Source organism: Rhipicephalus sanguineus, chromosome 8, assembly GCF_013339695.2.
Source record: "Rhipicephalus sanguineus isolate Rsan-2018 chromosome 8, BIME_Rsan_1.4, whole genome shotgun sequence".
NCBI lineage: Eukaryota > Metazoa > Arthropoda > Arachnida > Ixodida > Ixodidae > Rhipicephalus > Rhipicephalus sanguineus.
Window position 1 is genome coordinate 64111194 of NC_051183.1, and position 17058 is coordinate 64128251.

The 17058-nt window shown below is 43.8% G+C and overlaps 1 protein-coding gene across 1 annotated transcript in view; it reads left to right on the forward strand.

Moving 5' to 3' along the window:
• Positions 1-17058, forward strand: part of LOC119402027 (ubiquitin-like modifier-activating enzyme 1) — a 70035-nt gene that overhangs the window by 28392 nt on the left and 24585 nt on the right. The window contains exons 10-12 of the mRNA XM_037669092.1: positions 12846-12950; positions 15409-15489; positions 16004-16156. Of these exons, the coding sequence (XP_037525020.1) occupies positions 12846-12950; positions 15409-15489; positions 16004-16156 (339 nt within the window). The remainder of the gene's footprint in view (positions 1-12845; positions 12951-15408; positions 15490-16003; positions 16157-17058) is intronic.

The window sequence follows — 17058 nt, forward strand, 5'->3', positions numbered from 1 at the left end:
AGGTCGCAATTTATCATGAAATTCAGTTTTTGTTACATGCAGTTTTCTAATAAATACAGGCGTAGATCATGCAGAAGACAAGTCGAAAGACGACTGTGCCAAACCCGGGCACAATATTCCAGACATTGAAAAGAAAGAACGGCCTACTCGATTTTATCCTCTGTCTTTTGCTGTAGGATTGGTCTAACGCGGCGCTCCAAGGAAACTAAACCAAAGCGTCCTCATTGTCCCGTGAGGTGACGGGACGGCGCAACGCATCCAGCGATAAACTTGATAAAACTTCCAACACCTAGTGCAGTTCTTAGTACAAAGCAAAACGATCACGCGGAGTCTGCATGTTTGCCGTTGTTGCCGCCACGACAGTCGTTGTCCTTAATCGCCAGCGCGCGCTTTGACAACGTTTGGAAGAAGAAAACTATCGCGCTGCCGGAGTACAAATAGATCCTCTCATAGCATTCAGGCTGCTTCTCGGCCCCCCACGAAGTAGAGGCATCACTTTCAGGGGAGGCCGCTTATAGCTCTACGGCGACAATGGGCTGGCTCTTAAATATTTGCAACCAGCATGGTAAATACCCTGAAGGCATCGTGGCCGAGAACCCTTAGCTTTTCGTTTCATGTTCGTCCCATTCAAGGGCCCGTTTCACGCTCGTATGTCCGAAAAACCACGTGAAGATAGCCGTGTCCACATCGGTGTACGTAGATGTCTTTAGCCTTCTTTTTTTCTCGTAACTTGTGCCCGACTCCCTGTGTTGCGACACTTTCCTTGAGCTTGCTGGGATATTGAATCGGGCAGGATTGTCATCCTTCACCTCACCCTCAGTAATCGGATTAGCAATGGCGAGTTTGTCTTCAAGAGACAAAACGTTGCGTTTTCTGGCCATAGTTCACAGCGAGTCGACACCTAAGAAAGACACGCATGTCGCCACACCGAGAATGGAATAAGCCTAATACAGACGCGCACAAAACGAAGGACGTTGACTGAGGAAGCAGGCAGGCTTTAATTCGAACGTCAAGCCATGAAATGTCTCGGCTTTCCGCTAAATTGCACTAGCTATTGTAGCGGCATTTGTATCATCCTTGTGTCGTGCACTTTATCGCCGCGATCACGTGCATTACCCACATGACGTGCCTCCTGTCTTATTATTCGTGTAATTACAAACCTGAAGCGTTCTACATAGAAATTTTCAGTAGTGTTACAGTTCAAGATAAAAATGGCAATTGTCGTAGATTCGTCACATTAATGTCAGATAGCGTGACACCTTGATTACATGGACGTCACAAATTTGTCGGCTTCTATGAGGACGCGCTGGATATTCAAAAAAGATCCGTAAAATCCACGAATTCGTTGTATAGAGGTACGTCCGCTTAGGTTTAACTGCATTCAGTAGCCGTTATTAAGCCGTTGCTGCTCGACCTATGCCTACCGGTTAATGCTAGCTCAATGCGATCACTTGTTCTCGTTGAATGGTTAACTGCACTCCTTGACCTCGCGTTGCGGCCGACGCCGAATCCAACCAGTTAAGAGACTGCTGTTCCAGATAACTGGTCATTCCGTGTTGGCGATTTCCGTTTCCTGAGAGTTTGCTGTATTTGCACACCCCGAATTTTATTTGCCCGTCTTTCCTCTCGGCGCAGGAGGATGCAGCTGAGGTGGTGCGCATGGCCAAAGCGAAGAATGCCTCGATGTCCTCACCACTGGCGAGCTTGGACGAGGCTGTGCTCACCACGATGGCCTGTGTGTCGACGGGCTCCCTGTGTCCCATGCAGGCGGCTATCGGAGGCATTGCTGCGCAGGAAATTATGAAGGCAAGAACCATGCCTGCCAAGTTTCGTAAATCCTAAACTCTGCTACTCGGAAAATGGTAAACCAAGTCTCGTAAACGGCATAGCATAAGGCAGTGTTTCAATTCAGGTTGGCGGACATACATAGTCATGCCAAGAAACAATGCTTCAGTTTCAACTTCAATTTATTATAGATTCTTCAGGCGAGAAATATTTCTAGCTAATATGCAGGAGGGGGCCAAAGTCAAATTCCAGCATCGGGACCCCCGGTTGGCACAGTGGCTTAACACAGTGAATGTCAATCAAAGGGTTAGCACAACAAAGAGACGTTATGATTCACCTGTTAAAGGCCAAGCCATGGAGGCACAGACGCAAGGACCGTGAACCGGACAACACTTATTCTTACTAAAATCCCTACTAACAAGCTCAACGTTCTCTTCTTATAGCTCTATTATTATTATTATTTATTATTATTATTATTATTATTATTATTATTATTATTATTATTATTATTATTATTATTATTATTATTATTATTTATTATTATTAGTGTTTAAGTCTGGCTGTAAAAGTGACGTCTCGAACTACCGCCCTATTTCCCTTCTTTGTGCCGCATCCAAAATCTTTGAGCTTGCTCTTCACAAAATGTTGTCTTTTGATGTAAAAAATTCATTGATTGTGAATCAGCATGGGTTTCTCGCTGGCCGCTCAACTGTCACTAATCTTGCCAGTTTCATGATGCAAGTCTCCACGCCTATTTCGCAGAGAGGACAGGTTGACGCTATTTACTGTGACCTTAGCAAAGCTTTTCATGTTGTCAGCCATTCGCTGCTTGTGGATAAACTTGCACACTTTGATGTTGATTCTTCAATTGTGAATCTCCTCCATAGCTATCTTCTTGATAGATTATGTTACGTTGCCGTTAATGGCCAAACGTCCTCTTTGTATAAAGCTACTAGTGGGGTTCCTCAAGGGTCGGTACTGGGCCCACTCCTCTTTTTAATTTATGTTAATGATGTTTCTTCTGTCATTCGGAATTCTTCTTTCCTTTTGTATGCCGATGACATAAAGATATTTAAGGAAATTCATTCAGTTATCGATTGTCGCTTGCTGCAATCTGATTTGTGTTCTTTTTCTGAATGGTGCAGGAGCAATAACCTCTCCCTAAATATTTCAAAAACCAAGGTAATGAGTTTCACTCGAAAAACATCTAGTGTGCCATTTTTATATTCTGTCAATTCTGTGTCGTTGTGTAAGGTATGTGAGATCAATGATCTAGGTGTTCTTTTGATAGCACCTTACACTTTTCTGCTCACGCTAAGCGTGTTGCTTTGCGGGGTCTTCGCACCCTAGGCTGTGTTTGCAGAATGTCTAGAGAATTCCGTTCTCCTGTGCCCTTCCGAAAATTGTACACCGCGCTATGTCTTCCTCAACTAGAGTATGCATCTGTGATCTGGAATGGCATTCCTAATTCCAGCAGCAACGCCATTGAGCGAGTCCAGAAAAAATTCCTAAGCATTTACAACCATCGTTTCGCTAGAAATGACTCTGGATCTCGTTCTAACGCTGCTGGATTATTATCATTGCCATCACTTTGCTGCCGACGAAATCGCGCTGATCTGTTATTTCTTTACAAGCTTGTGCATGGTATCATATCCTGCCCTGTACTGCTCAACTGTCTTAATTTCCGAATTCCACGTAAGCTGACCAGAGAGAATAGACCTTTTCATGTAACCGCCTGCCTCTGTGAACATTCGACCATTGGCAGGATACAACGTCTTTACAATGCTTACTTTATGGAGCTCGATGTTTTTCACAGCTCCCAGTCGTTGTTCTGCTCCGAGCTTTGCACTGTACTTACATAGCCTTGTACACTGTTGATATTTTTTTTTCTGCCTGCGCATAGTTGTATATGCGCAATTTTGTAACGTTTTTTATCCCTGATATTTTATTATGAATGTTTCCTTTGTTTTTTTTGTTTTTTTTGTGTGCGCCAGTACAAATACCTTACGGTTGTTCCTGGGCACATTAAATAAACGTTTGATTGATTATTATTATTATTATATTATTATTATTATTATTATTATTATTATTATTATTATTATTATTATTATTATTATTATTATTATTATTGAACGAGTCCAGAAAAAATTCTTCAGCATATATAACCATCGCTTTGCTAAAAATTACTCTGGATCTCGTTCAAATACTGCTGAATCATTATCACTGCCATCACTTCACTGCCGACGAAATCGTTCTGATCTCTTATTCCTTTACAAGCTAGTCCACGGTATCATATCCTGCCCTGTACTTCTCAATTGTGTTAATTTTCGAATTCCGCGTAAGTTAACCAGAGAGAACAGACCGTTTCATGTACCCGCCTGCTTCTTCCAACACTCTACCGTTCACAGAATACAAAGTCTTTATAATATTAATTTTCTTGATCTTGACGTTTTTCATAGTCCACAGTCATTGTTTTTATCCGAGCTTTGCACTGTTTTGACGTAGTATGGCACAATGTACAAAGTCTTCCCTTCTCCGTCTTTCCGCATAGTTTTATATGTGCAATCTAATTTTTTATTCCCCTTCAATATTTCTCATATTGTCTTATTTTACTCCTCCCCTTTTGTGTTCATTTCTCTTTGTCTACGTGTTTTTGCTCTTTTTATTTCTGAAGACTGTCTGCATTGTATTGTTCATATTTGTTGTTTTTTTTTTGCGTGCGCCTGCACAAAGACCTCACGGTTGTTCCTGGGCACGTTAAATAAATGATTTAATATTATTATTATTATTATTATTATTATTATTATTATTATATATTATTATTTTTAGTCCCGCACCATGGCTCCCAGTCGGGATGCATGCTTGCTATGCTCCTGCCCGTTTTTCGGTAAGCAGCAGTTTTTCCGCTGTGAAAGTTGTTCTAAACGTGTTCATGCGAAGTGTGTAACCTGGCCTGATGAAGAGCTGCAACTTCTGAAGTCTGGATCGCGCTCATTTTGCTGCAATTTATGTGATCTGAGCAGTTCTTCTGGTAAGCCTAACGAAGACACCTCGGCGGCGTGCAGCGATGAGCCCTGCAGCTGCTCTCAAACCGGTTCCCTCTCCACGTGTGCCCCTACGGGTGGTGAGCTCGCCGGGCTGCGCCGCCTCCTCCTCGACGCGTTGGAGGGAATCTCGTTCCTCAGCGACGAGGTATCCCAACTACGCGAAGAAAACGAGCGCCTCCGCAAGGATCATTCCCGCGGTGTTGAACAACAAGCCCGTGTGGTCGCCTCCCTTCGTGCAGAGGTCCGCTTCCTGCGTGAGGAGCTGACGCGCCGCACGGCCGCCGTGTCAGTGAAGGCGCCTGTGATCCCTCCAGAGCAGGTGACCGTTGGCCGATCTGTGACCTCCAAGCAACCTGCGTACTCTGAACAGCCTCTGTCCAAAATTCTTTCATCTTCGAATTCGCCGCCATGTGACGTAGACACGTCCGAGCGTGTCAGTGTGATGCCTGCGACAGCCTCTTCTGCAGCGGTAACTGAGGGTGTGAGAAAGAAGAAACCCGCCTCGTTTGGAGCATTGAAGACATCCACTATATCTGTAGCTCAGCGGCCACAACGGCCACAACGGCCAAAGGCCATTTTTGTTACGAAGCTGAGCCCGGACACCACTGCTGCTGACATCAAAAAACATATTGCTTCATTCGATATGTCTCCCATTTCCTGCCGGCGACTTCAAACAAGATTCCAGTCATATTCTTCATTCTATATCGAAGTTGACGAGGAAACGCTACAACGCCTGAATGACCCTTCGATGTGGCCCCTCGGATGCCTCTTCAAGCCATTTCGTGGGGAGCTGCGCGATGACATGCTTCATCCCTCTGAGCAAGTGACTGGAAACGAAAGTGCCGTGTAACGTAGACATATTCTACCAAAATGCTCGGGGTCTGCGTACCAAGACACTGGAGTTTTTCTCTAATGTTCTTTCGTCTTGTTTTCCTATTATCGCTATTTCTGAAACCTGGCTCGGCACTGAAATTCTCTCATCGGACTTTTTTCCCCCGACTTACACCACCTTCCGCCGTGACCGAGATTTCAGTGAAACCAAACAGAAAGGCGGTGGCGTGCTGATTGCCATTGACAATTCACTGAAATCCGTTAGACGGAAAGACCTAGAAACTATCGAAGAATCGATCTGGCTAGAAATCAACCTTGAGCGCCGTGAAAAATTGTTGATTGGATGTTTCTATTTACCGCCCAGCATTTCCCCTGCCTCGTTTCACGATGTCATGTCTTCTATTGAACTTGTGATATCTTCTCATAGTGGGCACAGAATTATTGTTCTTGGGGATTTCAATGCACCTGGAATTGACTGGAGCACGCTTACCTTTTCTCATTACAATCATTTCTCAGAGAAAAAGTGCAGCCTGCTCTTGGACTTTCTGGCGTTTAATTCCCTAGTGCAACATAATTCAGTCGTCAATTCCAGTGGCAACGTCTTAGACCTGTGTGTGTCAAACGATCAACCCCTTGAAGTTTCCCGCTCCAACATCTCTCTTGTACGTCCGGACAAATTCCACCCACCACTTAACGTAAGATTATCTGCATCAGCCGAAACAACGAGCTACAGCAGTTACGTAAACAAATCTCCAAGATTTGCGTTCAAGCGAGGTGATTACACGGGCCTCTATCATCACTTGTCCACCGTTGAGTGGTCACAGGTTACTGACAAACCTAATGTTGATGACCAGGTTGATCGGTTTACGGAGCTTGTACTGAGCAGCATGCTTAATTTTATTCCCCAGTATACACCTAAACAACGTAAATATCCCCACTGGTTCTCATCTGAACTTATCAGTGCACTGAAGCATAAAGATCACGCACACAGGAAATCTAAATGTTCTCCATCCAGCGAGTGGAAGGAAGAGTTCAGCTTTTTTCGAACTCTCTCTAAACGCCTATATAAACGGGATCATAGTTCGTACATTCAATTCTTAGAAAAAAGCGCCTCTGACAGGCCGGCTGAGTTTTGGAAGTATGTGCGTAAACGGTCTAGCAAAAGCGGAGAGTCCTTCAGACTACTAGACTCAAATGGGGTAGAAGTGCATGCCGTCGCTGACTGTTTTGCCACACATTTCTCATCCGTTTATAAGGCATCAGACTCCAGCACTGATATCAGACAACAGCCCAAGGCAGTTAGCTCATCCAGTGCTTTGTCGCTGGATGAAAATCTTATCAGCGAATGCATTAAGCGCTTAAAACCATCCTTATCATGTGGCCCAGATGGCATCCCCTCCGCCATACTAAAAGCATATGGTACTATATTTGTCCCAGTACTGACTACGATATTTAATAACTGCCTGGACACTTCCACATTTCCTAGCATGTGGAAAACTGCTCGTGTTTTCCCAGTATTTAAGTCGGGCTCTAAGACAGATGTTTCTAATTATCGCCCGATTTCTCTACTATGTGCCACATCAAAGATCTTCGAACTGGCTCTTCACAAAATATTGTCTTTTAGTGTGAAAAACTCACTGATTCCAAATCAACATGGTTTTCTTGCTGGCCGCTCAACTACCACAAATCTTGCTAGTTTCATGACGCAGATCTCCACACCTATTTCTCAGAGAGGACAGGTTGACGTAATCTACTGTGACCTGAGCAAGGCTTTTGACGTAGTCAGCCACACACTGATTATGGTTAAACTTGCGAACTTTGACGTTGACTTGTCGATTGTGAATCTCTTGCACAGCTATCTGCTCAATAGATCTTGTTATGTTGCCGTAAATGGCCAAACCTCTTCTTTGTATAAAGTGACTAGTGGGGTCCCTCAAGGGTCGGTATTAGGCCCACTCCTATTTTTAATTTACGTTAATGATGTTTCTTTTGCCATTCGTAATTCTTCTTTCCTCTTGTATGCCGATGACATCAAGATATTTAAGGAAATTCATTCAGTTAACGACTGTCGCTTGTTGCAGTCAGATTTGTGTTCTTTTTCCGAATGGTGCAACGGCAATAACCTTTCTCTAAATACCGCAAAGACAAAATTCATGTCTATCACTCGCAAAACATCTAGCGTGTCATTTCAATACTTTGTCAATTCTGTGCCGTTATGCAAGGTTTATGAAATCAGTGATCTTGGTGTTGTTGTTGACAGCGCGTTAAACTTTTCTTCTCACGTTAAGCGTGCTGCTATGCGGGGCCTTCGTTCTCTCGGATGTGTTTGTAGAATATCTCGAGAATTCAGGTCTCCCATGGCCCTACACAAATTGTACACGGCAATATGTCTTCCGCAACTTGAGTATGCGTCCGTGATATGGAATGGCATTGCTCAATCCAGCGGTAACACCATTGAACGAGTCCAGAAAAAATTCCTCAGCATATATAACCATCGCTTTGCTAAAATGACTCTGGATCTCGTTCAAATACTGCTGAGTCATTATCACTGCCATCACTTCACTGCCGACGAAATCGTTCTGATCTCTTATTTCTCTACAAGCTAGTCCACGGTTTCATATCCTGCCCTGTACTTCTCAATTGTGTTAATTTTCGAATTCCGCGTAAGTTAACCAGAGAGAACAGACCGTTTCATGTACCCGCCTGCTTCTTCCAACACTCTACCGTTCACAGAATACAAAGTCTTTATAATATTAATTTTCTTGATCTTGACGTTTTTCATAGTCCACAATCACTGTTTTTATCCGAGCTTTGCACTGTTTTGACATAGTATGGCACAGTGTACAAAGTCTTCCCTTCTCCGTCTTTCCGCATAGTTGTATATGTGCAATCTAATTTTTTATTCCCCTTCAATATTTCTCATATTGTCTTATTTTACTCCTCCCCTTTAGTGTTCATTTCTCTTTGTCTACGTGTTTTTGCTCTTTTTATTTCTGAAGACTGTCTGTATTGTATTGTTTATTTTTATTGATTTTATTTTTGCGTGCGCCTGCACAAAGACCTCACGGTTGTTCCTGGGCACGTTAAATAAATGATTGATTGATTGATTGATTGATTGATTATTATTATTATTATTATTATTATTATTATTATTATTATTATTCACGCATTCAACATTACAATTACTACGTACGAGTAAAACAAATTTTCAGCGGGATAAAGAAGGTGAAGTGATAATTGAAGGTGTTTGTAATTTCTACGTTTGGGCCCAGTTCGAAAGCGCAATTTTTTTCACCGAGTGTAAAAAAAAATAAGATTCTTACGGCCAAGGAAACTTTCTCTAAAAAAAAAAACAACAACTTTGCGAATGAAATACGCAAAGTAGAACTATCGTTGCACAAAGAAAAAGGGCCAGTTTATCCAGCTGATCCTGTACTTTGCCGTTTTCTACAAATGGTAAAAGATCAGTGGACGGAAGTCTCGTTCTTGCATCTACAGAAGCTAGAAGCACGGAAGTTCAACGAGCATGTAAAGCAGAGTTAGGAAAGAGATTTGCCTAACCAACAGCCTTCTTCAAGAAGTTCGGACTTTTCAAATTGATCAATTACTTATGTCGAGTTAAAGCGCAACAGTTTACAATGGGTAATTATGCTGTAGTGCTTAGAAAACCGAGTACTTAAATTGAAGAACGTAATTCACAATAAATAATGCCATAAGAAGGTCTGAAACTTCAAGCACAGATATTGGTGACGTCCATCTGCACTCTGCATTGTGCACACTTCTGTAGGGTTGTGCGAGTATACTTTTTTGTCGTGATGCGAAGTTGAAGCAAATGGTAATTACGATCTAATGAATTCGAAGCAAATTTGAATAGTACACTTGGATTTGAATACTAATATAGGGCTAGTAATAAGCAGTTAAAAACATTACGTTTGAAAATTTGCCGCAGATAGCCCGTATAAGTCCGTGTAACGGGCCTTTAAACCAAAAAAATATTATGGCAGCTTAGCACTAGTGGTGCCAAGCCTCAAGGAAGAGCTGAGCTGGGCGGCCTTCTTTGTTTCTTTTTATTTATATCTTTCTCTCTTTTTCTTGTATCTCTTTTATGTATCTGTTCCTTTCTATTTCTTTCTATCTCTCTCTATCTATTTCTTTCCCTTTCTCAATCTTTTCATATTTCTCTTTCTGTCTCTCTATCTCTATCTAAATGTTTCGTCTTTCTCCCTTTCTGTGTTTCTTCCTCTCTCTCTCTCTTTCTTTTTTTGCTCTCTGTTTTTCTATCTTTTGGTGTCTCTTTATCTCGCTTTCTCTCTCTCTCTTTGACGCGTTTCACGTGCTCCCCTTCGCCGAGCAGAGTTTTCGTCTAACGCTCGCACCTGTTGTACTCGGTAGTGGGGCTTTCCCAATTGTTGTGGCGCGTACCCTCCTGAGGATTTTTGTTCACGTTGGACAGAATAGGCCGGCCTAAACGGCTACACTGTTAAAAATTAATCGGGATGCAAGAAACACGCACACATAACTATAAAGCGTGGCTTCGCGGCAGCGCTCATTTTTTGTGAATAGGCGGTTTCAAGGCATAGCGGCGCCATAATACAGTGAAACGACCATTTCAGGTGGGTTACATGCGGTAAAATACGGCTGTTCATTCGTTTCGAACACTTCGAAACATTGGAAACATTTAAGTCATGTCGAAGCGGGTTCGAACACTCTAACCTTTGTTCGAATACTCGAAGCGCTTGAACATTACCGCAGGCCTACATTGTAGAGTAGTTATCACAGTACCAGAGTTTTAGATGCGAAGCATCTTATTAAGGCGGAGCTCAATCCGATGGTGGTGGTGTGCGGCGTGACCACCCTTACTGCGCATGCGCATACCCTCTCCACACACCTCCTCTCCACTCACCCTCTCTCCTTCCCCTCTCCACTTTCCTTCTCCCCTCCCACTCTCCACTTTCCCTCTCCCCTCCTTCTCTCCTCTCCCCTCCCCCTTTCCACTCTTCCTCTGAAAAGCGGGCTAGACATGCCGAAATTCTCTCCTGCGCAACGCCGCGATGAGCTCGAGCGCACGCGCGTCCCCTCCCCTTCTCCCTCCTCTCCTACGCTGCCCCCCTCTCGCCCGCCTGTCGACCGCGTTCCCCGTTCGGCCTGTGAGAATTAACGGCCAGGCTAGATGGAAGATACGACGCGCGTAGCGTCCCTCTTCGCGTTCCACGACGCGAGGTCGGTAGCATGCCCAAAGAACGCCAACGGAAAGCGATCGTGCAAGTGCTCCGGCTTCGCATCGCCTCATGGTCCCCTTTAGCGGGAGATAGTGTAATTTTTTCTACTACATTTTTTATTGCGATCTCAACTGCACGAATTTTCGTGGCACAATAAATGCCATCGTGGGCACCGTTGTAAGGTGCTCTCGCGCGATGGTGCATGCGCGGAGAGTGACGCTTCTAGGGACGCTAAAGCCCTAACCACACGTACGCGTTATAACGCGTCAGCGCGTGGCATGTAGACTCGGCGTCGCTTCAACACGCGATCGCGCCTCCTCCGCTCACGCTGACGTTCATCATCGCCTGCATGCGCGTTCGAACACCTACGTGTGGCTGGGGCCTAAGTGCACTTTAACGAAGAGAAATTATGAAGCAAGGTTGATGTCCCAGCAGCAATACGCTAAGTCGTCTTACTATAGCTCAGCTGCGGCTACCATCTGCATGCATTTACTCTCCCTCGAAACGTAGTATTCTCTAGTACAGTAAAACAGCGACGGCGAAAACAACAGACCAAACGAGGAGAAGGACACGCGACACAAGTCGCCTTGTGTCACGTGTCCTTCTCCTAGTCTGGTCTGTTGTTTTCGCCGGCGCTGTTTTACTGCGAATATGAACCAACTAGCCCAAACGTACACCTTGACAAGTAGTGTTGTCGCAAAAAACTACGCGTAAGCAATGAAGGATAGAAAGAGTGCCGTTTCAAGCATGAATCAACTAGCCCAACATAGCATTCTGCTTAATATCCCTTGTTGAAGTGAAAGCTGCTACGCTGGAATAATGTAGGCGCGATCGGTGATAGAGAAGGTGAAGGCGATGTCAAATACTTGTAGTCGGACACAACTTTAGGAAGGCGGATGCGTATGAGCCGGCTCCAGTGGTCACGCATTCAAGAATGACGCCATAAGCCAGACGGCCACTGACTCCTCCGTCCGGCACACAGGCGAGACTATTTGTTTAGTTGCGGAGGAAATCGGTGGTCGTGCTTAGGTGTCCTGGGCAGTTGCATCGGAGTACAGACAAGTGCGAGTTTCCTGTATGCCCAAAGTGTTCTTCTCAAATGCCACGGGAACACAGCACGATGTTTCCCAGATTGGCAGCTGTCATATTTAGAACGAAAGACAATTTATTTCTTGAGTGCCTATACCGAAACGGTAGTAAGAGCAAAAGGCTTCGAGGCCTGACAGAGGCTCCTGCTCAGCTAGATGTTTTTGGCAACAGTGAAGAGCTAATAGGAAGCACAATAGTTAACACAACTTCTTTTTGCAATATCACATAACAAGAAAATTCCTAACATATTACAATAGTAGAGAAGTACTACAACTAGAATGAATTATTTCAAGAGAAGTGCGATGCACCTTCGATATTACGTGCACAGTTATAAACCTAAAAATAAATTTCAAAGTGTCAGTATGATAATTAATACCAGTTCAATAGTAAAATTCCACAGGTTTCAAGTATATAAACAACGGGAGTACAAATGTAAAATGTCATATGTAACAAACAATAAAAATTGGCAACGCATCGGTTACACCTCACTTTAAATATATAAAGGGAAGTGAAAAGAGTCAATTGCCTTCGATTTTATTTTGAATTAAGACAAGCTTCGAGAAGAATTTTAGTAAGCATATAGCCCTCGGTAGTTCCTAAGGGATTCAGGCGGGCGGAGATTTGATAAGGTACATATTGTTTGCTATAATTGGTACTTGTCCGCGTAACTCGAACAGCTGTCCAGCGTAATGGATGTTGAGTGTATACTTGTACTTGATTCATACTTGTTCATACTTTATGTGGATTGTCGATTGAGTACCGGGACCCACCTGTACACTGTTGCTTCAGTGGAAGATGACAACATTGGAATTTTGGACAGAGTTGAAGGTTCCCACGATCTGTGATTGCATTGTTCTTTTTTTAATTTACTCAGGCATGCAGCAGCAAGTTCATGCCGATTCACCAGTGGTTCTACTTCGATGCCCTCGAGTGCCTTCCGCAGACGGGCAGCGTTACAGAAAGAAGTGCGAATGCGTTGGTGAGTTGGTTTTTTTTTTCGTTTTTTTTTTCTTAGCATTTGCTCAACAGGCTAATGAAACGCTCGTCATCGCCTTACATCAATCTTTACTCAGCTATCATCACCACCATCATCATCATCATCATCATCATCATCATCATCATCATCATCAGCCTGTCTACGCCCACTGCAGGGCAAAGGCCTCTCCCATGTTCTGCCAATCAGCTCGATCCTGTGCTTTCTGCTGCCACGTTACGCCTACAAACTTGTTACTCTCATCTACCCACCTAATTTTCTGTCTCCCCCTCACGCGTTTGCCATCTCTTGGAATCCAGTCAGTTACCCTTAATGACCACCGGTTATCCTGCCGACATGCTGCGAGCCCGGCCCATATCCATTTCTTCTTCTTGATTTCAACTATGATATCCTTAACCGTGATAGATAAATGCGCGGAATACAACCAACCCCTATACATAGCCTTCATAGATTACGAGGAGGCATTTGATTCGGTGGAGACATCAGCAGTCATGCAGGCACTGCGGAATCAGGGCATCGACGAAGCCTATATAAACATAATGGAAGAAATCTACAGCGGATCCACAGCCACTATAGTCCTCCATAAAGAAAGCGACAGAGTCCCAATAAAGAAGGGCGTACGGCAGGCAGGCACAATCTCTCCAATGCTATTCACCGCGTATTTACAGGAGGTTTTCAGGGCCCGAGATTGGGAAGAATTAGGAATAAGAGTTAATGGAGAGTATCTCAGTAACCTGCGATTCGCTGATGACATTGCATTGATGAGTAACGCGGGAGACGAATTACAGCTCATGATTACTGAACTGGATACGGAAAGTAGAAGAGTAGGTCTGAAAATTAATATGCATAAAACTAAGGTAATGTGGAACAATCTTGGCAGAGAACGGCGCTTTGCAATAGGTGGCGAGACAATGGAAGTTGCAAAGGAGTACGTCTACTTAGGACAAGTAGTAACCGGGAGCCTAACCATGAGAGTGAAATAACTAGAAGAATAAGGATGGGACGGGGCTCATTCGGCAAGCATTATCAAATCATGAATGGTAGTCTACCACTGTCTCTCAAGAGGAAGGTATATAACAGCTGCATCTTACCGGTACTTACCTATGGAGCAGAAACCTGGAGACTTACAAAGAGGGTTCAACTTAAATTGAGGACGACGCAGCGAGCGATGGAAAGGAAAATGATAGGTGTAACCTTAAGAGACAGGAAGAGAGCAGAGTGGGTCAGGGAACAAACGGCGGTTAAGGATCATCATCATCATCATCATCATCAGCCTGTCTACGCCCACTGCAGGGCAAAGGCCTCTCCCATGTTCCGCCGATCAACCCGGTCCTGTGCTTTCTGTTGCCACGTTATACCTACAAACTTCTTAATCTCATCTACCCACCTAATTTTCTGTCTTCCCCTCACGCGTTTGCCCTCTCTTGGAATCCAGTCAGTTACCCTTAATGACCACCGGTTATCCTGCCGACGTGCTACGTGGCCGGCCCATAGCCATTTCTTCTTCTTAATTTCAACTATGATATCCGCTCCGTACGGAGCGGTTAAGGATACGCACCTATAATGCATATTTATTTCGCACCAATTTCCAAAGAAAGACATGTCCTTTGGTAGAGTACGGTATACTTGATGAACTTTCTTGGTGAAGAGTCTCTGCGCAGCCTACGAAAATTGGGGTATATTGAAAACATAATGCAGCTCAAGTGGACGCTTGGGAGTGTTGGTACGGCGTAGTGAAAAAGAAAATAAACAGCGCAAATGACGGAGCACCAGAAAAATGGAGGCCACAAACAATAGCGCTGTTGATTGTGTCCCCCTTTTTTCCTGGTGCTCCGTCTTTCGCGCCGCTTTTTTTCCACTTACACATAACGATTCGACAATGCGTGGCCATTAGTAACGAAGGACGCGTTGCTTGAGATGGTTCAACACGTGGCATGTTACTTTTGGTGTACATGTAACCTATCAAAATTAGGTGCTGCACCACACGAAATCATAGTTTCCAAGGCCCGTGTTCGGGCCATGTGTAGCGAATGAAGGTTGGCACACACATACACATGACCCGTGGCAATGTATTAGGTGTGGTTCAGTCAAATTACAACTGCTCACAGTCCTTGAAAATTGAGGCACGTACCAGTGTTGAAGAGACTGCTGGGCGCACCAATCGAATATCGTGTGCAAGTGGCCCCCGAATGTTGGATTTTTCGCGACTTATGTAGCTGAGCCCGGAGAAGTTGATCATGTGCGCTGTCCATCAAACTTGGGTCACGTGTTGCCCATGAGAATAAAGCTCTGTGCAGCTCATTAAGATTTTGTTTTTATGATCAATGCAGATAAGGGAAGGACACACAGCGCAAGATGTGGTGCAGGTTGCAAATGTTAGTTAAGGACGTGTAAGGATAGACTAAATTGGGTGGTTCATGCTTTAGTTTTCATTCTTGCCCAGGCAAAGACGCGGTATGCAGCTCAAGCGTGCGTCTTTGGAGCCGATGTGCAGAAGAAACTGGCATCGCAGAAGTACTTTCTGGTGAGTGTGGTTCAACTCTCTCTCTCTCTCTTTATATATATATATATATATATATATATATATATATATATATATATATATATATATATATATATATATATATATATATATATATATATATATATATACATCACACACTTCATGGCGAACATGAAGTGTGTGATGTAGCTTAAGGTCTTATATGAGGCTCGTTGGTACTCAAACACCAGCTATAATTAAAGCAAATTTTTTGTCATTAACTCGGGGTAAGTGTAACTCAAGCAAGTCCATTCCCACCTTTCTTTAGTAAAGGCTTTCGTATACAAAAGGTTACGCAGAAACACACACCACAAGAGCGTTTACCTTCTACGTGATGCGCCTGTCTAGTTGCGCTGTAACTGCTCCTTGAATACGCAATACCAACTAGCCCATCTAGCCATCCTATTTGACTTAGTGCAAGCGGACTATCCGAATGTTTGAACATAGGGCGACAATGGTTTTGGTATTCACGTACGATAGGTATATTTAAACACAGGTTGGTGCTGGAGCTATTGGCTGCGAACTGCTGAAAAACTTCACCATGATGGGCCTTGGCACGGACGGCGGCTGCATCTACGTCACGGACATGGACATCATCGAGCGCTCTAACCTGAACCGGCAGTTCCTTTTCCGACCATGGGACGTCGGTGTGAGTATCGGTCGGCCGTTGTTATTTTGTAATCGTGCTCGCTTCGTCACAGTGTCGACATTGGTTTGACCGCACCACTCTGTAAAGTACTAAAAGCTAGCATAAGCGTAATTTGGACTGAATGAAAAGCCAAGCTTGAAATAGTGTCTACTCACAAGCCTCCGTATAGAATATTATGGTTCAAATAGCAGGAGCAATAGCTTAACGAAAGGGTCGCGAAAATAACCATTTTTAGTGCTGAAATACAATCGAACCTAGCTACAATCGGTTATTGTGAACTAAATGAGCAGTATGCTTACCATGTGTAGTGTTTCGAATATATGTCAAGAATTTTTTTAATATACCGAAGTTCTTTTTTTGTTAGACGCAACTTCTTTGTTACGAGGTGTGACTAGAAAAAAAAAGGACCATCCCTATCAGCACTCTGCCAGGAGTGACACGTGACTTATGCACGACACAGAATGCCTGGCTTATCAGCACAGCCTCCGAGGTAATGGGAGCCGGTATGATATCAGAGTTGTTCTGCTACCTTTGTCATGGCGGCAAAGAGTGAATTTTTACGTTGTCCTTAGGTGTTGCTTGATGGGTGCTAACGAGAAAATTATAACATCAGTGAAGGTTGCTTTGGCGGGGTGTAGTAGTTGCTGACGCATATAACGTAATCAAAAATAAGAACATGGGTCTTAGTGAGCTCTATGTTTCGTTGGCAAACGGAGTAAATCATTCATTGATTGCTGAAGGATGTGCGATGACTTACACATGATACTTATGGCTTTCATAATCACTGTTCATACACTCAGTTATTTCTAAATAAAATTTCATTGCTGAGGTCATAGCTTGTCGTGTACTTTCTGTTGTTTCGTTCCTGTTTTCACTGGTGAAAGAAAGGCCGACTCTCAGGT